Source organism: Drosophila hydei, unplaced genomic scaffold (genome assembly GCF_003285905.1).
Source record: "Drosophila hydei strain 15085-1641.00,03,60 unplaced genomic scaffold, DhydRS2 tig00000349-arrow-arrow-pilon, whole genome shotgun sequence".
In the NCBI taxonomy this organism is placed as follows: domain Eukaryota; kingdom Metazoa; phylum Arthropoda; class Insecta; order Diptera; family Drosophilidae; genus Drosophila; species Drosophila hydei.
Genome location: NW_022045714.1, coordinates 167207 through 189600, shown reverse-complemented (window position 1 = coordinate 189600; position 22394 = coordinate 167207). Strand labels below are relative to the sequence as shown.

Genomic DNA, 22394 nt, shown 5'->3' with positions numbered 1-22394 from the left:
TTTTTGTTTTTGTTTTTGTAATGCTAACGTTGCCAACAAAGAAGAAGACTCCAAAACGGATACTAAGTTAGAATAGAGAACAGCGCGAGAATCTTCGCGTAACGCTTTCTCAGCACAAAACGCTCGCTGCTGCTGCTGCAGCGTAGCAACTGACGTCGACGCCGTCGCTTCTGTGAAATAAGTTGCTGACTCAAACAAAATTTTCAAATGGTAAGTAAAGCACCTAGCAAAAGAACAACATTGAAGAGCAAATCTCTATGGAGAGAGCGAGAGACAGCTCGAGCAAATAGCTCGGCTGTCGCACTCTCTCTTTCTCTCTCTGTTATGCACGATCGCAATGCGAGAATGCCGAATGCAAACTCCTAGCCAAACTAGCCTGCCTGTCTGCCTTCGTCTCTCCCTCTCTCACTTATACACTTGTATAAAGATGGCAAAGCTATGCAATTACAGTTATGTATAAATGCATTATTTTGTCTGCACCAATGGGGGACGCGCAGCAATTCGAGTTGAGGGTGCAGCAGAAGGGCATTCACGAGCTCAGTTCAAGTTTTGTTTTATGTCTGATTTCGCGCGGCATCAAGTAACACTTCAAGTTCCCAGAGTGGTTTTTCCCAAAAATTACAGGTGATCTCTACATTTGTAGTCATTATATGTATGTATGTATGTTTAATTAAACTGCAGTTGTATACCCTTTTCTCAGTGCTCAGTTAGGGTATATGAAAGCCAGTCGATCTACTTTAGTTTTTAGGGTGAGCTCTAAAGCGGTTATCAGTTGGAAGGTCTTCGTTCGGGTCAAGTTGATTTCTGAGCCATGGATCATATCAATTCATTTAGTTTACTTTGATGATTCGTATTCGAAATCAGACAATGATCGTATTTTCAATGTTCCCGTTTCTAACTGCTGATACCCTGTTGCAATTTAAATGGAGTCTATTGATGAGGAAGTACACATAGTTGTATGTTTATGTAATGGTTTTATCGATTATTATTGTTATCGATAAATCGGTATCAGACTTGCTGAATGCCTTGTAACATAATCACATAACATATGTCTAATCAATATAAATTATAAAAAATTGCTAAGCCTATTCAAAATTGATCGCGAGTGAGAGACAGAGAGAGAAAGAGAAACGAATAGAATAGAAGCGAAGATGAAGACTAAGTAAGATCGGATGTAAAACTTAAAGTTCACCTCAAAGCAAAGAGAGAGAGAGAGAGATAGAAATATATAAAGTGGAGAGAAATAGCAGCTAAATATTTATCCCCATATGTAAACTATTTTTGTATTTTTTCGCTCTCTGTTTATCTCTCTCTCTCTCTCTCTTTCTTTATCTTTCTCTACTCGACTTTTTACCTGTCTGTGGACTTTATCTCCAGCAACAGAATATTCCTTGGTCGTACAATCACTAATTTCTAGAGACAATGATCATAAGCACTCTCTATATAATTTGTCTTTGGTTACAGGGTATTTCCTAGTCCTTATCAGAGTATTGCGCTTTCTCTGTTTTAAAGTTAATCCTAGCTGAACATTAACTTATCTCAAATTCTTTTCAATACTCTGTCTCTTTCTTTTATAGAGTTCTAGTCTTTTTCTCCCTTTCTCTCTCTCTCTCTCTCTCTCTTTGTATAGTTTCGCTCTGGCTTCGCTCACAATTGCTTTTCACCAATTTCAAGCTCTTTCCCTTTTTTATCTCTCTCTTTTCACTCACTCACTCACGCTCTTTCTCTTTCTCTCTCTCTGTGTCTGTCTTGCAGGAGACAAAGAATCCCCCGCCTACTGTCACGAGTAGCTATCATCATCAGCGAGCGCCGCGCACACCCGAAAGCTATTTCAATGTACCAGAGTCGGTGGCTCTCCTGAACATCGTCAAGTCGGAGAGAATTCAGAGCGCGTTCCAATCGAATCGCAAGAATCATGCGAGTGTTTGGGAAATGGTCGCCGAGGTGCTGAACCGGTTCAGCGCACGAAAGCGAACGGCCAAGCAGTGTTGCAATCGGTACGAGAATCTGAAGAAGATCTATACACAGCTGAAGAAGAATCCGGAACGGCACGTCCGGCGCAACTGGCCGTACATGTTTCTGTTCAAGGAGATCGAGGAGCAGCGGGGCGAGTGCTGGGGCTCCAATGGGAAGCGGCTGGCTCTGATCAATAAAAATCACAATGAGCTCTCCTACTATCAGCGGCGCAGGCAGGCCGAGCTGGGTGTACTGCTAACCAAGGACACTCTGACGCCCCATCAGCACAATTTGCTGCAGAGCTTGAGCCACGCCCACTCGACAGACTCCTCGCAGAGTGGGGCCAGCAAGATGGAGCGCGGCTTTATGCCGAATCATTTTGTGGAGACGCAGCTGAGCGAGGGACCCTGCACGAATGCACCGCTGCCGGTGGGCGTTGGCCAAGTGGGCGTGGCTGGCGTTTACGATGACAATCCTTTAGCGAACGCCGTCGCAGCAGCTGCAGCAGCAGTTGCCCAACTGCAGCAACAGCAACAGCAGCAGCAGCAGCAACAACAACAGCAGCAACAACAGCAGCAGCAGCAACCAAATGGCCAGGATCAGGAGCAACAGCCACAGCACAGTCTCAGTCACAGCCTCAATCACAGTCTCAATCAGAGTCTCAGCCACAGTCTCAACCACAGTCACAATCACAATCACAGTCACAGTCACAGTCACAATCACAGTGCCGCATTTAAGGATCATGGACATGGCTTGCACGATGAACCGCCCGAAGCTTCAGATTTCGACAAGGATTGCAATGGACCGCTCAACTTGCATCACAACAGCAGCACGGGCAACGACAATAACATATCCATGAAGTGAGTAGCCTTTCTATACGATTCTCATTTGACATAGTAATTGGGGCAGCTTTATAATGTCTATGAGATGAGTAGGCTCCCCAGCTGATTCCTAATCAAGTGGTTGATTGACGTACTGATTGAAGAGCAGCAGTAGAGCGCAAGCTGTAGCCAGCTCTATTCTACAAAGTAGTTTCAGTTTTTAACCAAGCATGAAGTGAATGAATTGATTCTCATTCAGCTAATTGATTGATTGATTGATTGAAGACGTGTTGCAGATACCAACAAACAGTGCATCATTCAAATGATTGAATGATTGATAAACAGCTTGTAGAACAAGTTATTACGCCTGCGTATTTGAATGATTGACTGATTGACGGACCGGCGGATTGATTGATGGACTGCGCTTTAGCTAACTAAGTTTTATATAAGTGTTATTAGATTGATGATTGACTGATTGATTGCGCTTAAGCTAACTAACTTTTGCATAAATGTTGTTCTTTACGATGATGTCTTACCAATTGTCTGAATGATTGACTGATTGACGAACTGAATGAGTGAGTGACAGCCTGAACTAGTTTTCTTTCTAGTATACTCTTTGTGATGCGTAAGAATAATGAAAACAATGCATCAATCTACTTCTCATTTAATTGATTGATCGACTGACTGATGATTGATAGAATAGATCAAATGATGATGTTTATCTTGAATGATATTTATGTTCTGTTAATTATGAAGCGAACGCCTCTTTTTGCTAACGTTTAGAACAGTTAGAACAGTTGATTGATTGATTGACGGATTGAACAGCAGCTAATAGACCAACCACTGTAATGATATCAATGAAGCTGAGATCTTCCCTTGATTCCTATTGAGCCTGAGTTTATAATTTGGAATTTGATTGGGATTTTCACATAGTTCACTCGAAATATTACCTATCTGTATCTTTATTCACACAGATCCGAGCCGCTCTCCGAAGGTGAATTCAATCCTGATGACATACAGCTAATGCAGACCAACTACAATGGGTAAGAGTTTGTTAAATAGACAAATCGAACGAATATTAATTTAAATTTATCTCTTTGCTCTTGTGCAGTGCTCAGAACTTTTACTCGCCGAGCATAGATCAGAATATTCTGCATCCGGATGTGATTGTGGATACGGATAATCTATCCGATTGCAGTTCATCGGCATCGCTGAAGAGCGGCAAACGGAAGTTGTCCACATCAACGGACGGGGATAGCACCAACTACGAGCTAATCGAGTATCTAAAGCGTCGCGAGAAGCGAGACGAGGAGCTGCTCAAGCGTATGGATGCACGTGAGGAGCGTTTCATGAATCTGCTCGAGCGCACAGTCATTGCCATTGAGCAGCTGGCAGCGGGCAAGGCTCAAGCGGTAGTTGCCAGCAAAGCCACCGAAACGGAAACAGCGACGAAAACTGACTTGGATGCAGTTTCTCCAGCAACAGAACTGCCTCTTCAATGTGTGGAAACGGACGATGTCATAGATGCAGATATTGCGGCAGAGGAGTCAGAGGCGGAGTCAACAGGAGTCGAAGTTGACCCAGAAACGGGAGCAGCAACTGCAGTGGCAGTAGAGACAAAAGTAGTTGACGTAGAAAATGGAGTAAAAATAGGAGCAGAAGCAGAGAGTGCATCGAATCAAACGTAAAACAAAGAACAAAAACAAAAACAAATTGAATGCAGTGCCAAAGACGAGCTATGGCTCGGAATCTAAATGAGATTTTGCAACGTTTACTTAATACACACATATATATATATATATATATATATATATATATATATACCCCAAGTGCTTAAGCAAAGAGAAAATTGTAAACCTTAAGGAAATGAAAACCTTGTCTAAGTTATATAATATTGGCAATATTTGTGCCAGCACTATTTAAATATTAAACTAGGCTTAAGCAGCAATGAATCCTCTAGTTATAGACGCAACCAAATCTTTTATATATATGTATATGTATTTATATATATATATATATATATATATATACATATCTATTTTTCTATATAATCGAATCATTCTGCATGTGGTCAAAAATAATTTTTTTTTTAAATTCATTCATACATGTCAGCTATGTATACATATGTATGTATATGTAGTTGCAAGTTTAGTTACTTGGTCTGCGTTTTTAATACTTTTTTTCTCGTAATTTTAATTTTATTTGTTTGCAAGCAAATCTTATTCGATTTAAGTTGGAGCTAAAATGGGGCTCAAATGCATTTGTGCAGTTACATATATGAATATGTATGTATGTGTGTATGTTATGTATACATCGAATTTTTTTTTAAATTTAGTTAAATACACAAAACCAAAATTTTGAAAGAAAAAAACCTATTTGCACTTTCTTCGTACTTAAGTTTTGTGCAATCATTTCAAAATGGCTGACATCAACAAGAACGCTGCCACCTAGTTTTTGGGCTTAAGCTTTAAACCCGTTTTTCCAAGATTATGCAAATTGCTTGCAGCAGCTAAATAATATGAATGTTCGTTTAGAAAACGTAAAGTTTGCAATATAAAATAGTTTTTATTCATTAATTTTGTACGTTTTTCAATACAATAAAAAATGAGTACTGCTGTTGCTTTTGATACTTTGACGTTGCCACTTAGTTATGGTTCACTAATGTAAATATCACGAATCACGCATGTGCCTATCGATATATTAGTTAAGCGCATATCGACAGAGTTGCCACTCAGGTAGAAAAATATATTTTGATGGCCCTCGCCCTCGCAAAGGCGCCAAACGCATTTGGATTGAAAATCTATTAAAACTTAAATCTTAAAACTTATTTCGCTTTTTATTTTTGTTTTTCTTGACAACTTTGCCAGGCTGATTCTTTTGTGTCTTTGCAATTTTCTTGGTAATGAGGAATTTAAGACGCTTTTTAACCTCGTCGTAATTATCGTTCTCCAGCTCAGCTTTGCTCGACTTGAAGAACTTGGCACCTTCTGTAAGAGATGTAAAGATATAGAAAGATATACAAATAGCACATTTTATACGCTTTTGATTCATACCTTTAAGTCTGACATCGTTTTTGGGTATAAAGAAGCTTTCTATAAAAATGTGTGCCTTCTTTTGCTTCTGTTTGATTGGCTTCTCATTTTCCTTAGCCACCTGTGGCTGCTCCTTCTCCTTTTCCTGTTGTTGCTGTTGCTCCTCATCTTCGCTGTCGGAGGAGTCGTAGCTGAATGGATTCACTTGACCCAGGCCTAGTTTATTGGACTTGTTAACCAATATCTTTTCATGGCTAATCTTCTCCAGCTGATCCTGTCGCTGGGCAACCGCTTCCTCATGACTGCTGCCAAACATTTCCAACAGACTGAAGCCTTCACCACGCGTCTTCAGCGATTGCTTTAGCGTATCTGTAACCACGTAGAAGGCGCTCTGTGAGACGGGCGTCGGCCCGGCACCTTCTTCTTCTGTGTGCGCCTTTTCATCCTTCTGCTTCGGCTGCTGCTTAACTTTGTCTTTGTCCTTGACACGCACCAGCTTCTGGTGCTCATCTTTGGCAGGATCGTAGCGCAACATTTTCTTATTTTTGGCTGCCTTTGCGGCTGTCGCATTGGCTGTGTCTATTTTGCGTCCAATCACCTGCTCCAGTATGCCCATCTGCCAATCGCGCTCGTTGTCCTTGGGGTTCTCCGATTGCTCGGTCTCGTCTGCCTGCTCTTTGTCGTCGTCTTCTTCACCCACAAAATTGGCTGTTATACGAAATCTGGGATCTAAACTCTGCTTGCTTTGCATTTCCACCAAGCGTTCGCCCTTTTTGCCGCTGTATTGAGGCAGTACAAACTCCTGTTCTTGGTCCTGCTCCTCGCCATCTTCATCATCGAACAGATCTCGGCCTTTTGGCTCATTTTGCACTTCCTTCGGCTCCACCTCATCGTCCTCTTCAGCATCGCTGAACTTTATGCGCTTTGCGCTGGGGGCCTCTGTGGAGGACAACGCTTGCTGTATCGCTGACTTCTTTTGCTGATGCTGTTGCTTCATTTTATTCAGCGACTCTTTGCGCTTTAAATCGGCAATTGAAGCTTTCGCATCTAGCTGTTTGGTGCTAGGTTTCTTGTGGTGTTCTATGATGTGCAACGGCTTCACATCATGCTCCTGCTGGATGACAATCTGCAAGAGGAGGAACGAATTAAGCCCATATCAAATCTTAAATATAGTTAATTACGCACTTTGCCATTGTGCATGGAGTTTGCAGCACGCTTTTTGGTTATCAACAACTCGGGTGCCACTTCATCATCGTTGATCTCCTCGTGTTCTCCAAAGACGCGCCGTTTGTTCTGTGTGCTTTGTGCGAGCAGGCGGGAACTACTTTGATTTGCTTCGCTATAAGTTGATTGATCCTGCTTTTGTTCTTCTTCACGCTCACGCTTAAGGCGGTCCAAAAAGGATTCCTTGGCCAGCGACACCTTTAGCTGACAGCCATGCAAACGCTGCCAGTTAAGCTCGTGAACACCTGTAATTGTAATGCAGTTATTATTTTAGTTCAAGTTAAAAGCTCCCGCCCACCCCTGCATACAGTATTCGGCATCCTCTGTCTGCAGCGTCACAAATGCAATAACTTTTGCAATTGTTTGTCCTGAATCAACGAATTGTTCCTTCTCTTTCAGTTCCACACGCTCAACCTTGCCATAATCCTGGAACAGACCACGCAGATCCTTTTCTGTTGTGTTCGCCGGCAAGTCGGCAACGAAAAAACGCGTGCCGCCCATATTTTTATTAAGCTTTTATAAAACAAAAAACTGATTATTCAAATATAAAAAAATAAGCGCACGTGTAGGTAAAACAACACAGCTGTTGGCGGTCAGTGCTGTAAAACGATTTTAATTTAGAACACATATCGATTATTGCGCTTTTGACGTCAGCAGGAGCTGTTTCGTATATGTTCTAATTAGGGATGGGGCGTGCAGTCATCGAACGTAAATGCTCGATATATATTTTTACTGATGTATAGATTTTTTTTCCTCTTTTCTTAGGCAACGTATTTAATTTTAGTATTTGTTGCTAAAAATAAATCATTTTAGCCCTAACTGCTAATTGTTGCTATGTAAAATGAGCAGATTTACATTCTCATAATGACGTTAATCGAATTTCGATATGTCTTGCTTCTAATACACTTCTCCACATACGCACACACACACGCACACAGTCAAATTTTATTATTTATTTTTGTTTTCTGCTGTGCTAAAACTTTTGAAGCGCCAAAGATTATTTCTAGAAGGACTTTACACACACATTTAATAAACTTATAATGGATAAAAGCAGAGCTACCAGTACAAGTACTTTGGAGAAATGGGGATTTCCATTGCTGGAGCTTTATCGTCTCGCCTTCACCTTTTATAAACGTAAAGGCAGAAAATTTCGATGAGTCTTGGCATTTGTTTGCATTTTTATGGCTTCCACGCATCTCTTTTTTGCAGAAAACTCGGGCAAGGCCATTCATCTGTCCTACGAGGACAATCTCAAGTTAATCGCCTTCAAGCAACAGGCCGCCTTGGGCCCTTTCAATACGAATCATGCGCCGGCACTTGGAGTTCTGGACGTGATTGGGCGCGACAGACAGCAGCACTGGCAGCTGTTGGGTGATATCACACGGGAGCAGGCAATGGAGGGCTTCATCGATCTGCTGGACACAATGTGCAGTGCCTTTCGTCCCTATATCGAGGCGGTGCGTCAGAATCGCGATGCCAATCTGAAAGCTGACCTGCGGCGCATGGAGCTAGAGAAGGAGGCGCGCGAGAAGCGCGAACGCGAGCAGCAGGAGCTGCTCGAGGAGGGTTACAAAGAGGAATTGCAACGGCGTCAGCTACAGGACGCACTCAACAAGCAAACGTATCAGCAATTTAAGGTAATTTTTTAACTGCCTCGACACGCGTTATCGATTTTCTAATACCACGTACGCAATACGTGTATGCAGGGGCATAACAGCCTTTGCGGCTGTGTTTGTGACAACTGTAGTACTTCGAAACTAATTAGTAGGCAATATATGGAGTATATTTTTGCAGTCTGCATAATTTACATATATTGCGTATTTGAGCTTGTTCAATATTGTTGAAAGCAAATGTCTGTAAAGTTCGGCTCGTAACTGAATGAAAACTGATTTAACATGAGCTAGTTATGAACAATAAACTAGCCAAAATCAATTACTCATTAGATAAAGTAGAAAAAGTACAGGTTTCTAGAACGAACAAATTGATACGAACTAGGAAATAGTTATATATTTGAAGATTTGATCAAGTTTCGTTTATGATCTAGTTTCAAGTCATATGAACTGATTCAACTGTGCGGAACTACTATCATTTCCGACTAAGTTGAGTATATGGGCTAGCTATAAATGACGATATATGTCTATTGAATGTCTGCCTTTTCACTTGTGAAATGATTTAAAGGGTATTTCACAGTCAGTAGCTGCACGACTCTGTGGACTCAGACATTTGCACCTGTTGTGTACTCATCCCGCCAGTCCTTGGCGTCCTCGTCAATAATAAATGGTAATTGCCGGCGACAGCGATTCGAATGAGGTCAGAGTCACATTCACAGCCACAAAAGCAAAAAATGGGGTCAAGCACAAACGGGAAATTCAAGGATATGAATTTCATTAATAAGTCTATTGTTGCCTGTTGCCTGCTTTACAGCTGTATGCGGAGAAGCAGTTTCCTGGCAATCCCGAGCAGCAGGCTGTGCTCATCCATCAGCTGCAACAGGAGCACTATCATCAATATATGCAGCAATTGCATTTGCAGAATCAAACGCAATCGAATCTGAATCAACAGGAGCAGCAGACGAAAGAAGTGGATAAAGACAAGGACATGGACAAGGATACTATTGTGCACAAGCAGCAGCAGCAGCAGCAGGAGCACAACAACAGCAACATGAACAACAATAACAATAACAGCAGCAGCGGTGGTAGCAGCATCAGCAACAATAGTCCTGGCCATCCGAATCTCGTCCAGGCCATGGATACACTGCATCTAAAAGCGTTTGACTGCCAACAGCAGGAGCAGCAAGAACAGCTGCCGGAGCAGCTAGTGGGCAACGATGAATACGAGGATTATGTGATGATACGTCCTGCCAAAATTTGGACTCGGCCCGATATCGAACAGTTCAAGACTGAAGTTTCTGCCGGTGATGGGGACGGCGTTATTACTATTGGACACGGCGATACGGTAACGGTGCGTATTACATATTATGACACATGCTTATTATAGAACTGATTCGTCTTTGTTTGTTTGCTGGTGCAGGTGCGAGTGCCCACAAATATGAATGGCAAATGCATCTTCTGGGAGTTTGCCACGGACAATTACGATATTGGTTTCGGCATATACTTTGAGTGGGCAAAGCCCGTTACCAATGAGGTGACGGTGCATGTGAGCGACAGCGATGACTATAAGGATTGTGAAGATGACGACTATCTATCGATCAACGATGATTTGGAGTCCGGTTCCCTGTCGCAGGATCTAAATTCTCTGGCCGCCCAAACTGCGGCGGCCGCTGCGCAGCCGCCCATTTCCATTATTGTGCCAATATATAGGCGCGAGTGCTACAACGAGGTCTATGTGGGCTCGCATTCGTATCCCGGCGAAGGGGTCTACCTGCTGAAATTTGACAATAGCTACAGCATTTGGCGTTCCAAAACGCTTTATTATCGCGTCTACTACGAGCGATAGGGCCAAAAAGAGTCCAGTATTCGCATGCTGGAACACTTACCAAGTGCATATACATACACATATATATGTGGGGGTGTGTAGTCCAAAAAATATTAAAATAGAAATTTATCTAAGATCATAATAACAGTTAGGGGGGTGTGTGTGGTGTGGTGTTGTGTTGTGTATTGGGGTGTGTATGCAAAATGTGCATATGCAACTATTTAGAAACTGCACTTTTCCACTTGCAAGCTGATTAAATCAATATTATTTATTATATAGTTTCGAAAATACAAATAAATTAATATGTATTAAACAGAATTAAATGAAATCTTTAAATCAGAGAGAGAGAGAGAGCCAATTAGCGCTAAGCGCTTTGAAATATGACAACAGCCAGCGCTGCCAGATCTTCTATATGAGCGTTTGTTGGCATGTATGTTTGTCACGTAAAAAACTCAAAATGCGCAAAAAAAAGCAATCGAAACCTTAGTTTTTTGTTGATTTATGCAATATTTTTATTTTTATTTTATTTTCTTGATTGCCTGATGCTTATGGTATTTTGCTTCTTGCAGTGCATAAAAGCTTGTGCTACCAGCTGTTTTTAATTCAAAAGTGAGCAATCTGTCAGTGCTGCCAGTTGATTTTGACTGCAATAGTGTCCAGTCCTGCACAAACAGCTGTTTATGAAGCCAATGCTGCCAGATGTGCACAATATGTACCATGTGTTGTTGTTATTTTATTTAAAAGCCGGTAAATTCGTGTGTTATGTATGCTGCCGCATTGCAACTACCTAAATGTCCAGCTGCAGCCAGTCGATTGGGCAAACGTTTGGTCAGCTATATGCTGGGCATCGAAACGTCCTGCGATGACACCGGCATAGCCATAGTGGATACAACAGGTCGAGTGCACGCCAATGTGCTTGAATCCCAGCAAAAGTTTCACACGCGGTAACAAATGCTTCTTAAAATGAAAACAAAAAGAACATATATTTATAAGCAATCATATTTCTAGCTACGGAGGCATTATACCACCACGTGCTCAGGATCTACATCGGACGCGCATTTCAGCTGCTTATGAGCGTTGCTTGGAAGAAGCACAACTGCAACCGGAGCAGCTGGCGGGGATTGCGGTGACCACACAACCAGGCCTGCCATTGAGCTTAATTGTGGGTCTGCGCTTTGCCCGCCATTTGGCACGGCGTCATCGTAAGCCCATGTTGCCCGTACATCACATGGAGGCTCATGCGTTGCAGGCGCGCATGGAGCATCCAAATGAAATAAGTTATCCATATCTTTGCCTGCTCATTAGCGGTGGCCACAGTCAGTTAGCGATGGTTTATGGACCTGGTAGGCTAACGCTGCTCGGCGAAACACTGGACGATGCACCAGGAGAGGCATTCGATAAGATTGCACGACGTCTGCGCCTCTATGTGCTGCCTCAGTATAGATTGTGGAATGGCGGTCGGGCCATCGAGCATGCTGCTCGAAATGCCGAAAACCCAACGGCGTTTGAGTTTCCGTTGCCATTGTCGCAGCAACGCAATTGCAATTTCAGCTTTGCGGGTATCAAGAACAATTCCTTTCGTGCCATTCGCAAACGGGAGCGGGAGGAGCGAACACCCCCAGATGGCATCATTAGCAACTATCGTGATTTCTGTGCAGGTCTGCAGAATGCCGTCAGTCGTCATCTAATGCATCGCACACAGCGCGCTTTGGAATACTGTTTGGAGCGGCAACTCTTTGGTTCTGCGCCGCCCACACTTGTCGTCTCAGGGGGTGTGGCCAACAATGATGCCATCTTCGAGAATCTGAATCATTTGGCTAGTGCCTACAATTGTCGCTGCTATCGACCGTCGAAGCTCTATTGCTCAGATAATGGAGTCATGATTGCCTGGCATGGCATCGAACAACTAGTTCAAGATCGAGACCAGAGCCTCCGGCTGGATATTGACAATATAGACATAGCAGGCAGTGCAGGATTTCAACAGTCGATGGTTGCCGACGTGGAACTGGCGGCCATCAAATGCAAATGGATAAAAACACTGTAGCCAAATGGACTGTACTCTACATAAGAGAATTATATATATATATATATATATATATATATATATATATATATATATATATATATATATATATATATATATATATATATATATATATATATATATATATATATATATATATATATATACTATATCCGTAGTTGTATAATATAAAAGTTCTATAACTGATAAGATTTGTTAATATATAAAGAGCCAAGCCCAGTAGACTTGATCAATAAATAGCAACAATCAAGCTATAGTCACTATATAACATAGTTGTACGATTCATGCATTGCTCATACTTGCTGCAATATCCATTTAAGTACTTTACCTTCCATAGTCATAGAGTCAAGAACAAAGCCTTAACGATAACAACAGAAAACAAAGAAAACACTCAAGCTATATATTGAAAATCAGAGTCGATATATTATAAAATTCTTGGCGTATAAATAAAAAGTATAGCAGTCCAATACTTGATGAAGAGTCAAGTACGGCTTACATTAAAACTCAACAAGCTTTATCGTATGCAGGCAAATATACTATACCACTTGAGTAAAAATATAAACCCGACCTATGACAACTTTTATAAATAACTGGATAATACAACCAGCAGGCCTAAAAATAGATTCAGCCCCTATTATTTTGGATTTACATAATATATAAACTATACTGATTGAATCCAAAAAGGGTTTTGGTTCGGCATCTCGTTCTAACTCGTACAAAACTAGAAACGTACGATGTTAGAAAAAACCTAATCATAGATATATATTTTTATATATAGCTATATCTCTGTATGGAAATACATACATACAGCTACATTCCTATAGCGATATAGCTACATCGCTATAGATATATTTACATCCCCAAACAGATATAGCTACATCCCCATAGAGGCAGCTATATCTGTATATCCAATGATACATCACACAGTTATAGATTCATATGTTTACATATAGATCGCCCCATTTTTCGACCCAAAGTTGACTTCATTTCATTTGTTTTTACATTATATATATATTTGTTTTGTTTTGTTTTTTTTTTCTTTCTTGTTTTATTATATTATCTGAAATCAATAATGTCAAATTTCTAATGTCTAAAAAAAAAATGTAAAAATTGATAATGTATACATATAAAAATATTAAAAAATGCATTAGTTCTTCCATCTTCCATCTTCGTCTTCTTCTTCATCTTCCGCTACATTTTTTTGTTTTTGTTTTTGTTTTTCATTTTCTTTTTATGCTGAACTACAATACAATTTTGTTTTTTTTTCTCTTTCGCTTCTCGCTTTTGCTTTTGTTTGTTTGGATTATACTTATATAAAGTTTAGTTGTTTTTGTTTTTTTTTTTGTATTTTCTTGTGTTTCTAATCATTTTTTTTATTTTTGTGTTGCTGTTTGCAACGTTTACTTATATATTTCAATACTCTTACTTTTTGTTTGTTTTTTTTTTTATTACATAATTGCGTTTTGCATACATTACGCATAGCTTTTTATTATTATTATTATTATACGTTTTTAGTTATATTTTGTGTACCGTTATTTATTGCGTGTATGTGTAAACAATTGGTAGACATGCACATATTGTTTATTATATATATATATATATATATATATATAATATTTGTTGTCTCTCTGCTCGCCGATTTTTCTATTGCTGTGAACAGTTCTTTCACACATCCACATATGCACATATTTTTGATATATATATATGTATATATATATATATATATATTTATATATAATTATATTTATGCAAAACATGAAAATTTGCATGGGTTTTCAGTTTTGTTCTTGTTTTTTTTGTTTGTTTTCTTCTTCATTTTGTTTTGCTTTTCTTTTTCTCTTTTGCTTCTCTTAATATAAATAATTTGTTTTGCTATATTGTTATTGTTGTTTTCTCTTTTATCTTAATGTGGGGGAGAGAGAGAAAGAATTTAGATACGCAAATATATATATATATATATATATATATATATATATATATATATATATATATATATACATATATATATATTTATTTACATAAATGTTTTAAGGATTGGCTTAGATAGAGCGTACACTGGTTTAAAAGCAAAAAGATTGTTAAACAATTTAAAAGAGAAAAGACAGGGAAGAGAGTTACATACATATGCGTATATATATATACCATAATAGTTATATATGGGATTTCTTTGTTTCCTTTGAGAGCGAAGAAGAAAAAAAAGAAGCAACCGAAAAAAACAAAAAAAAAACACAAACAACAAATGGAAACAAATGAATTAGAGGAATCTGCATTTCCTCCGCTTGGTCGGCTCTGGCGGCTCCAAAGCGGCCAAAATTGCCTCATCGAACACGTTCTTCAGTCCCTTCTGTGTTAGGGCCGAGCATTCCACATATTTGACTGCCTTCAGCTCCTTGGCCAGCTTCTCGCCCTGCTCCGATGTGATGGGCTTTTGCTTGTTCTTGGCCAGTTTCTCCAGCGTGCTTGTCTCGTCGCGCAAATCAATTTGTGTGCCAACCAGCAGGAACGGCGTCTTTTGGCAATGGTGCGTTATCTCTGGCACCCACTGTAATAAAGGACAGAAGCGACGATATTAATATAGCTTACACTCGCTCCCTGCCACTCTCTCAATGTTTGCTTACCTTCTCCTTGACATTCTCAAAGGAACTGGGACTGACCACAGAGAAGCAGACAAGAAAGACATCCGTTTGCGGATATGACAATGGGCGCAATCGATCGTAGTCCTCCTGTCCAGCGGTATCGAAGAGTCCCAGCGTATACGGCTCACCGCCAATCATAACGGTCACCGCATAATTGTCAAATACAGTTGGCACATACTCTGATGGAAATTTGTTGGTTGTGTACGATATTAGCAGACAGGTCTTGCCCACTGCGCCATCGCCAACGACCACGCACTTGATGGTTTGCATACCGTACGAGTTATATTTCAAGCGATTTCTACAAATTCAAAACAAAAACAACAAATTGGTATTAATAACAAATAAATAACAAATAGGTGTCTGGCCTGGATACAGTAAAAACTAAATATGAAAGTCCATTGCCAGTTCAAGTTCAATTCTCGTTCCGTAGCCAACGTAGTCATGTGCTGCATACAGTCAAGTCTGCCTAAGAGTGACGCCAAATCGTTTGCTTTCAGCTATTCTCTTGCTAACAGTCAACTTTACAGGCTTCACTGTAGCCCAAACAGTCATGTGTGTGAATATGTACGTGTGGGTATGTGTGTCTGTGTGTGCCTTCTCATATGCCTTAATTACTTTCGCAAAGAAACGTGTGGGCGTGGAAATAAGGGAAGGCCCTTGCCCGGCCAAGTGATTGTCAAGTTCCAGCCGGAGGGTGGTTAATATCAAAATGGGTGGGTGGTGAGGGGTCCGCATTCGACTCATTTAGGAGTGCGCTTTGTTATTATCAACACCCTTGGACACAGGCATATACAGATATATTATAATTTATAAAAAAAATATACATATGTATAGGCAAAAATGCTTCATATCAGCGACGAGACGTATATTGCCATTTACTTGTAATTTTTTTTTGCTTAACTATTGTCTTATCTATGCGTACGAGTTGTATCTGTGGAACTTTGTACACAGAGAACTCGCACACACACACATCCTACTACACACATACACTAGCACTCACACACACACACATTCGACAGCCGGGCGGTATCGTCGCCGTCGCTGTCGCCGCCGGCTTCCTTTTTAATGGAGCATAAAGCAGAGAGCCGCAGGCAAAGGCGATGACTCAAACTGTGCATGTGTGCGTGCAGAATAAAAGAAAAATAAAAAGAGAAAAAAACAACACGAAGCACTCACACACACAAAGTGCCTAGATAAGAACGCAGGCAGTTCTAATATGAAATATGCAGCGGCCCCTGCCATAACCAAATCACACATACACACATTGAAAGCGTATATGTGCATATGTATTTAAGTGCGCGCGTGTGTGTCTTAAACGTAGTTCTGCTGTAGCCAATATGCTAATTTATTTTGACACAAATGCATTTGTATATATATATATATATATATATATATATACACTTATGCGTGCACATGTATATGCGCATATTGTTTTGCATCGCCCACGCACACACGTACAAGTAGTTTATAATTATTAGAAAGCCAGGCAAAGCGAAATGCACAAATTATGTTCACATTTCGGAAATTCGCCAGCAACAAGAATAAAATTGAACCAATCGTTTGCAGCACCACACTGACGTACACTCACGCACGCACACTAACGCAGAAAGCAGCTAAAGCAGTCATCGTTAACATTTTTCGTCACTTTTCACTCAACAGAATTTTCTCTTTATTGGCGCACCAGATGTATTGGTTTTTTTGCAATTAATAAATGCATGCCCTCGCGGTGGCTAGCGCAATTTTACTTACAACTGATCTGAATTGAAAACGGCAGACAAATCTGTTTAGTTTTTACTATTTTTTGGGCTGGGTTGGGCGTCGATTCGTATAGAAAACTACTATTTTTCTTTTGTGTGTTCGTTCTCTGCAGCAATAGTAATCTGTATGCGTGCGAATGACGAAGCACAGGGTTGCCACTGCGACAATCGCTATCGTAATTTTGACGTTTACAAATGGCAGCACTATATATATTGCAATATTGCCACTCCGACCGAATGCAACTCTCTATCTGTCACCTAGAATAAGAACAAGAGAACGGGGCAGCGACAACAAAGTAGGCGACCAGAAACCCAATCGCCAAGCTCCGAGAAAAAAAAGGAACCGACGGGTATGACATCGAAATGGCTGGATTTTTAAGAACCAGGTATGCAATTCAATAGCCAATTATTAAATAATTTAACCAATCGACCAATGTCAATTGCGACTTAATGCAGTCATGCGCATGCATAAACTGAGAAACGTACATATGCATGAACACCATTACAGTGACCTGCAGTTTATTTGATTCATGGCCAAATTGTATTTCATCAATAATGAAAATATATATATATGTATGTATATATATATTTATATATGTTTATTTATACATATAAATATTAATATAACTTATTTACAGAAAACGTAGTCGGGAAGATGATCTGCCTTGCGAATCAACCCCACTTTCCAAGCGTATCAACAATCTGCATTTAAACTACGACGATGGGAATAGCAGCAGCAGTAGCAACTGCAGTATACCAAATCTAATCAATGATAACAATAATTATATATTACCAACGATCACAAATGTAGGAATCAGTCCTGCTGAAGTGGTTGGCGGTGGCATATATGAATACAATCCCGAACTGAATGCTGATCAAAATCCATACTATTATGAAAAGAACAAAATGTTATATGATTTGCACGTTGAACGTGTCAAGCGAAACAATCATTAAGATTTTATAAAACACATGGATCCAACTTAATGCTCTAATAGAAACAACAAAAATAATAATAATAATTATAATAAATGTGCATGCAACACGCTTTACTCAAGGTGATAAAAAAAACCAAGAAAACAATTCAAATCTCATATAAAAATAATAATAGGTAACACCATACACAAAAATGAACAAGGAATAATCAAATCGCTTGCCTTATCCATTGGTTAACAGAATAAATAGCAATATGATAGCTGATAGTGCCAATAATTCAAGGAAATAAACTCAGAGGGATTACTTAGCCGATCTTCTATCTTTAAAAGTTCATTTATAAAAAAGGAAAGAACCGATTATATATTGTAAACATTCAAATTTCTGCGAATTGAGACAAAATGTGTTCGAAATATATATATATATATATATATATATATCTATATATATGTATATATGTAGAATTAAAAATAGGCTTTAGCTATAGCTGTTAAATATAAACCTCTATAAAACAAAAAAACCGTAAAATATATATAGCTAGTGATTTTGAAATACCTACGTACACATAAACAACATAAGACTTTTCAAATTTTTCTCTGCACACACAAACATGTGTAAAATCTGTTAACTATGTTTAATAGAGGATACAAATGTTTTAAATGTCTAGAGTTGTGTGCTGGAGTGTTTTACTTCAATATATACTTAAGCTAACGATAAATAAGCCATGTATGAAGCAGCAATACTGTTAATAAAGTATTATAGGAATTTTCTAAAAAGAATCGATTCTCGTATTTTCGTCTGGAATTTGAAGTACTTTTTATGACAGCACACCACTGTGCCTTCGCATATCTAACGTTACTGTTATTGTGGAAATTGAGGCAATGCAATAAGCGTCCGCACGCTCTTCTCTCGGCCAATGAACGCTCTCTCACTCGCTGTCTCTCTCTCATTCACATGGATACGCATTCACGTCCGACATACACACACACACACACGATCGCACACATGCATGCAGACACACTCATTCTTTGTTGTTGCTATTTATACGCTCGCAATTTATTTTTGACAACGTAAAAATGTTGTAATATATTGTTAAAAATTTAGTTATAACATATTAAACTAAGTGCCTTCACAGTGCCAGTACAGTATTTACACAAAAGAAATCAAATAGCTTAAATATACATCAATGCAATATGTGCAAATGCGAACGAAGTGGAAAATGTTTGACAAGTGCAACAAGTAAACACAATAGCCTCACATAATAGCCAATTATAAATATATATTCATATATATATATATATATATATATATAGATATATATATATATATATATATGTATGTATGTATGTACATATGCATACATACATATGTATATGCACATAGTAATAGCTGAACAATACATCACAATCGATTTGCAATCGAAATCACAATCGCCATCGCCGTAGATGATGAGCCCATTCGGTTCGAAGAAAAACCGTTCATTGCCGGTGCGCGTGAGCACCTTTGATTCGGAACTGGAGTTCGAATTGGAGACGCGTTCCACCGGCCAAGAATTATTCGATCTCGTTTGTCGTACGATTGGCTTGCGTGAATCATGGTATTTCGGACTTCAGTACGTCGACACACGCAACAATGTCTCCTGGCTCAAAATGGACAAAAAGGTCAAAGATCAGCGCGTTGAGCTGCATACAAACAATAGCATTTACGTCTTCAGTTTCTATGCGAAATTCTTTCCGGAGAACGTCAGCGAAGAGCTGATTCAGGAGATAACGCAGCATTTGTTCTTCTTGCAAGTGAAACAGAGTATTCTATCGATGGATATATATTGCCGGCCAGAGGCATCTGTTCTGCTTGCCTCGTATGCGGTCCACGTCCAATATGGACCCTACGACTATGAGACCTACAAGGATGGCATGCTGGCCGGTGGTGAATTGCTGCCCAAGGGCGTTACCGATCAATATCAAATGACGCCTGAGATGTGGGAGGAGCGCATCAAGACCTGGTGAGTAGCTACATATATAACTACATAAGCCCTTATAAATATCCAATTAAATTTCTAGGTACATGGATCATGAGCCTATGACACGAGATGAAGTGGAAATGGAATATCTAAAAATTGCACAAGATCTGGACATGTATGGTGTTAACTACTTTCCTATTACGGTGTGTAGTCTAACCTCAAATCTAGTTGGAAAACGGATCTTAAATAGCACTTAACCTAAATTAACTAAATTCGAGCTCGAAATCGAACATTACGTCGGACTTTGGCAAATAGTATCTAATTTTAATTCGAAATTGAAACAAGACTTACACTTAGTCTAACGTTACGTGCTTGGAAATTAATCCTACCTAACACTGACCCTGACCTTATACTTACCCTAACCTTACCAATATAATATTGAAGTCAACGTTGCCTCAGTACGAGTTTAGAATCGAACCAAATGTTAATCCAAATCTCATAATTAACGATATTGATGTTCTCCTAATCTCTTGATAATAGAATAAGAACAAAACCAAATTGTGGCTAGGCGTTACGGCCGTGGGTCTGAACATCTATGATGAGCGTGACAAGCTAACCCCAAAGACAACGTTCCAATGGAACGAGATTCGACACGTTAGTTTCGATGACAAGAAATTCACGATACGTTTAGTGGATGCCAAAGTGCCGAACTTTATATTTTACTCGCAGGACTTACATATTAACAAAATGGTGAGTGAATAACTAAGTGATGTTAGTTGAACTAGTTCGAAAAATTAATTTATTAGTTCCCTAACTAGTTAAACAAGATAAGTTAACTAATATCAATAACTAAAAGTGTTAAGTAAATTAGTTCCAATCAGTATAGCCTCAAAATACTATATTAATACCTAATCCCTTCACAGATACTTGACTTGTGCAAGGGCAATCACGATCTCTATATGAGACGCCGCAAGCCGGACACCATGGAGATTCAGCAGATGAAAGCGCAGGCAAAGGAGGAGAAACAGCGACGCCAAATCGATCGAAAGAAGTTCATACGGGAGAAGCAGCTGCGCGAGAAGGCGGAACACGAACGCTACGAAATGGAGAAGAGGCTCGAACATCTGCAGGACGAGATGCGCATGGCCAGCGATGCGCTGGTAAGCTGATCGATATGTTTCTCCTGATCTATATTCAATTGGACTGCCTTTGCAGCGTCGCTCCGAGGAGACGAAGGAGCTGTACTTCGAGAAGAGTCGCGTGAACGAGGAGCAAATGCAGCTAACCGAATGCAAAGCGAATCACTTTAAGACAGAAATGGATCGTTTACGTGAGCGTCAAATGAAAGTGGAGCGGGAGAAGCACGATTTGGAGAAGAAGATTAGGGATGCCGATTTCTATATGCTCCAGCTGACGGTGGAGAATGACAAGCGCGAAGCCGAAACAGAAAAGCTCAAAAAGGAGCTGATCTGTGCTAAGATGGCCGAGAGAGAAGCAACCGCACGTCTGCTCAACTTCCTCAACAGTGGCCGCAAATCGTCAACGGACAGTCTGCTAACGGCATCAACCGTCTCCCAGGCCAATGTCAATAATCCGTCAAGCATTGCTGCGATTAGTACACCTTCACTGACAACGAGCAGCTCCACAAATGATCTGGAAACAGCCGGAGGAGCGGAGCTGACGAACTCGGATTCGCATTACATTGTGATGGGCGATAATTCTAGCGGCATTTCCGACGACTTTGAACCCAAAAAATTTATTTTAACTGATAACGAAATGGAGCAGATCGCCAATGAGATGGAGCGCAGCCATTTGGAATACCTGCGCAAATCGAAGAAACAGGTGCAAAATCAATTGCAAACCCTGCGCAGCGAGATCGCCCCACATAAAATCGAACAGAATCAAAGTAATCTGGATATACTCAGCGAGGCGCAGATAAAGGCAGGCGAAAATAAATATTCAACACTTAAGAAACTCAAATCCGGCTCGACCAAGGCGCGTGTCGCATTTTTCGAGGAGCTCTAATTGAACCCGAAGATACACTGTAAAAAGAAAGGAACAGAAACTACCTAATCAAGACTCGTACAGCCTCAAGTTTTAAGCATTGTTCTAGTTTTTTGTGTCAATTTCGTAAGAATTCACTTGTATGCGTATATAAGTATTTGTCTCAGTGTATATCATGTAATGCAATTCACTGTATTATTGAATCTATATATACAATTTGTTTCACTGTGTCTCAATTCAATTTACTGTATAGTTTTTGTTTCAGTGTGTACCATGTTAATTTGATTCACTGTAAATACTTTGATATTAATCTCAGTGTATTTTGTATATATAATTGACATGTTTCGATTCGATGCGATTGTACGCGTTTCTCACTCACTGTATGGTTTTTCACTCAGTGTATCTATGTATACCATGTCAATAGCTATAAACCCCGAAAGTTGACATTATGCTAAGATTTGTTGCCGAATTCAATAAAAATAAATAAATCAGGGCCTACAATTAAACTTAATAAAAGACTAATTTCGACCCGGATATTGAATGTAAATAGCGAATATATTTATGAAATTTGTTGGGGAATTCTCTGAAATGCCAA

General features: G+C 39.7%; 7 protein-coding genes across 8 annotated transcripts; 5 read left to right on the top strand and 2 right to left on the bottom strand.

The window, feature by feature from the left end:
- Positions 1–4558, top strand: LOC111593457 (putative uncharacterized protein DDB_G0282129). Its single transcript, XM_023306218.2, has 4 exons — positions 1–210; positions 1756–2816; positions 3752–3820; positions 3889–4558. The coding sequence occupies exons 1-4, from the start codon at positions 208–210 to the stop codon at positions 4463–4465; spliced, it is 1710 nt and encodes a 569-aa protein (XP_023161986.2). The 5' UTR covers positions 1–207; the 3' UTR covers positions 4466–4558.
- Positions 4559–5403: 845 nt separating this feature from the next.
- LOC111593477 (probable RNA-binding protein CG14230) lies at positions 5404–7650 on the bottom strand. Its single transcript, XM_023306239.2, has 4 exons — positions 7342–7650; positions 6995–7278; positions 5831–6935; positions 5404–5764 (listed from the first exon to the last, which is right to left on the bottom strand). Exons 1-4 carry the CDS (start codon positions 7532–7534, stop codon positions 5595–5597), a joined length of 1752 nt encoding a protein of 583 aa, XP_023162007.2. The 5' UTR covers positions 7535–7650; the 3' UTR covers positions 5404–5594.
- Positions 7651–7931: 281 nt separating this feature from the next.
- On the top strand, positions 7932–10761 carry LOC111593478 (Golgi resident protein GCP60). The gene is made up of 4 exons (XM_023306240.2): positions 7932–8167; positions 8243–8670; positions 9458–9994; positions 10064–10761. The coding sequence occupies exons 1-4, from the start codon at positions 8074–8076 to the stop codon at positions 10487–10489; spliced, it is 1485 nt and encodes a 494-aa protein (XP_023162008.1). The 5' UTR covers positions 7932–8073; the 3' UTR covers positions 10490–10761.
- Positions 10762–11172: 411 nt separating this feature from the next.
- Positions 11173–12533, top strand: LOC111593470 (probable tRNA N6-adenosine threonylcarbamoyltransferase, mitochondrial). Its single transcript, XM_023306232.2, has 2 exons — positions 11173–11412; positions 11477–12533. The coding sequence occupies exons 1-2, from the start codon at positions 11231–11233 to the stop codon at positions 12510–12512; spliced, it is 1218 nt and encodes a 405-aa protein (XP_023162000.2). The 5' UTR covers positions 11173–11230; the 3' UTR covers positions 12513–12533.
- A 2064-nt stretch (positions 12534–14597) lies between these two features.
- Positions 14598–17023, bottom strand: LOC111593412 (cdc42 homolog). Its single transcript, XM_023306142.2, has 3 exons — positions 16898–17023; positions 15131–15446; positions 14598–15054 (listed from the first exon to the last, which is right to left on the bottom strand). The coding sequence occupies exons 2-3, from the start codon at positions 15416–15418 to the stop codon at positions 14767–14769; spliced, it is 576 nt and encodes a 191-aa protein (XP_023161910.1). The 5' UTR covers positions 15419–15446; positions 16898–17023; the 3' UTR covers positions 14598–14766.
- Positions 17024–17129: 106 nt separating this feature from the next.
- LOC111593413 lies at positions 17130–18230 on the top strand. 2 transcript variants are annotated; one of them, XR_002751036.2, is made up of 3 exons: positions 17130–17291; positions 17362–17478; positions 17544–17625. XR_002751036.2 is itself a non-coding variant. In XM_030224068.1 (2 exons), the coding sequence occupies exons 1-2, from the start codon at positions 17269–17271 to the stop codon at positions 17857–17859; spliced, it is 339 nt and encodes a 112-aa protein (XP_030079928.1). In that variant the 5' UTR covers positions 17135–17268; the 3' UTR covers positions 17860–18230. The 2 variants fall into 2 exon arrangements, 1 of the variants encoding a protein (XP_030079928.1); XM_030224068.1 differs by lacking the exon at positions 17362–17478 and having other exon boundaries at positions 17135–17291; positions 17544–18230.
- A 1004-nt stretch (positions 18231–19234) lies between these two features.
- Positions 19235–21914, top strand: LOC111593419 (moesin/ezrin/radixin homolog 2). Its single transcript, XM_023306162.2, has 5 exons — positions 19235–19837; positions 19896–19998; positions 20336–20545; positions 20719–20955; positions 21011–21914. Exons 1-5 carry the CDS (start codon positions 19281–19283, stop codon positions 21818–21820), a joined length of 1917 nt encoding a protein of 638 aa, XP_023161930.2. The 5' UTR covers positions 19235–19280; the 3' UTR covers positions 21821–21914.
- The last annotated feature ends 480 nt before the right edge of the window (positions 21915–22394 follow it).

What these genes read in the sequence shown, in the direction of transcription:
- LOC111593413 (XM_030224068.1), top strand. Translation starts at nt 17,269, where the DNA reads ATGGCTGGATTTTTAAGAACCAG. An exon ending in GCTGGATTTTTAAGAACCAG is followed by an intron (nt 17,292 to 17,543) that starts GTATGCAATTCA and finishes ACTTATTTACAG; the next exon opens with AAAACGTAGTCGGGAAGATG.
- LOC111593470 (XM_023306232.2), top strand. Translation starts at nt 11,231, where the DNA reads ATGTATGCTGCCGCATTGCAACTACCTAAATGTCCAGCTGCAGCCAGT. An exon ending in CAGCAAAAGTTTCACACGCG is followed by an intron (nt 11,413 to 11,476) that starts GTAACAAATGCT and finishes TCATATTTCTAG; the next exon opens with CTACGGAGGCATTATACCAC.
- LOC111593477 (XM_023306239.2), bottom strand. Translation starts at nt 7,534, where the DNA reads ATGGGCGGCACGCGTTTTTTCGTTGCCGACTTGCCGGCGAACACAACA. An exon ending in GACAGAGGATGCCGAATACT is followed by an intron (nt 7,279 to 7,341) that starts GTATGCAGGGGT and finishes TTACAATTACAG; the next exon opens with GTGTTCACGAGCTTAACTGG. An exon ending in ACTCCATGCACAATGGCAAA is followed by an intron (nt 6,936 to 6,994) that starts GTGCGTAATTAA and finishes CTCCTCTTGCAG; the next exon opens with ATTGTCATCCAGCAGGAGCA.
- LOC111593412 (XM_023306142.2), bottom strand. Translation starts at nt 15,418, where the DNA reads ATGCAAACCATCAAGTGCGTGGTCGTTGGCGATGGCGCAGTGGGCAAG. An exon ending in TTGAGAATGTCAAGGAGAAG is followed by an intron (nt 15,055 to 15,130) that starts GTAAGCAAACAT and finishes CCTTTATTACAG; the next exon opens with TGGGTGCCAGAGATAACGCA.
- LOC111593478 (XM_023306240.2), top strand. Translation starts at nt 8,074, where the DNA reads ATGGATAAAAGCAGAGCTACCAGTACAAGTACTTTGGAGAAATGGGGA. An exon ending in CGCCTTCACCTTTTATAAAC is followed by an intron (nt 8,168 to 8,242) that starts GTAAAGGCAGAA and finishes TCTTTTTTGCAG; the next exon opens with AAAACTCGGGCAAGGCCATT. An exon ending in AAACGTATCAGCAATTTAAG is followed by an intron (nt 8,671 to 9,457) that starts GTAATTTTTTAA and finishes CCTGCTTTACAG; the next exon opens with CTGTATGCGGAGAAGCAGTT.
- LOC111593457 (XM_023306218.2), top strand. An exon ending in GACAATAACATATCCATGAA is followed by an intron (nt 2,817 to 3,751) that starts GTGAGTAGCCTT and finishes TTATTCACACAG; the next exon opens with ATCCGAGCCGCTCTCCGAAG. An exon ending in ATGCAGACCAACTACAATGG is followed by an intron (nt 3,821 to 3,888) that starts GTAAGAGTTTGT and finishes GCTCTTGTGCAG; the next exon opens with TGCTCAGAACTTTTACTCGC.
- LOC111593419 (XM_023306162.2), top strand. Translation starts at nt 19,281, where the DNA reads ATGATGAGCCCATTCGGTTCGAAGAAAAACCGTTCATTGCCGGTGCGC. An exon ending in TTAACTACTTTCCTATTACG is followed by an intron (nt 19,999 to 20,335) that starts GTGTGTAGTCTA and finishes TCTTGATAATAG; the next exon opens with AATAAGAACAAAACCAAATT. An exon ending in GCATGGCCAGCGATGCGCTG is followed by an intron (nt 20,956 to 21,010) that starts GTAAGCTGATCG and finishes CTGCCTTTGCAG; the next exon opens with CGTCGCTCCGAGGAGACGAA.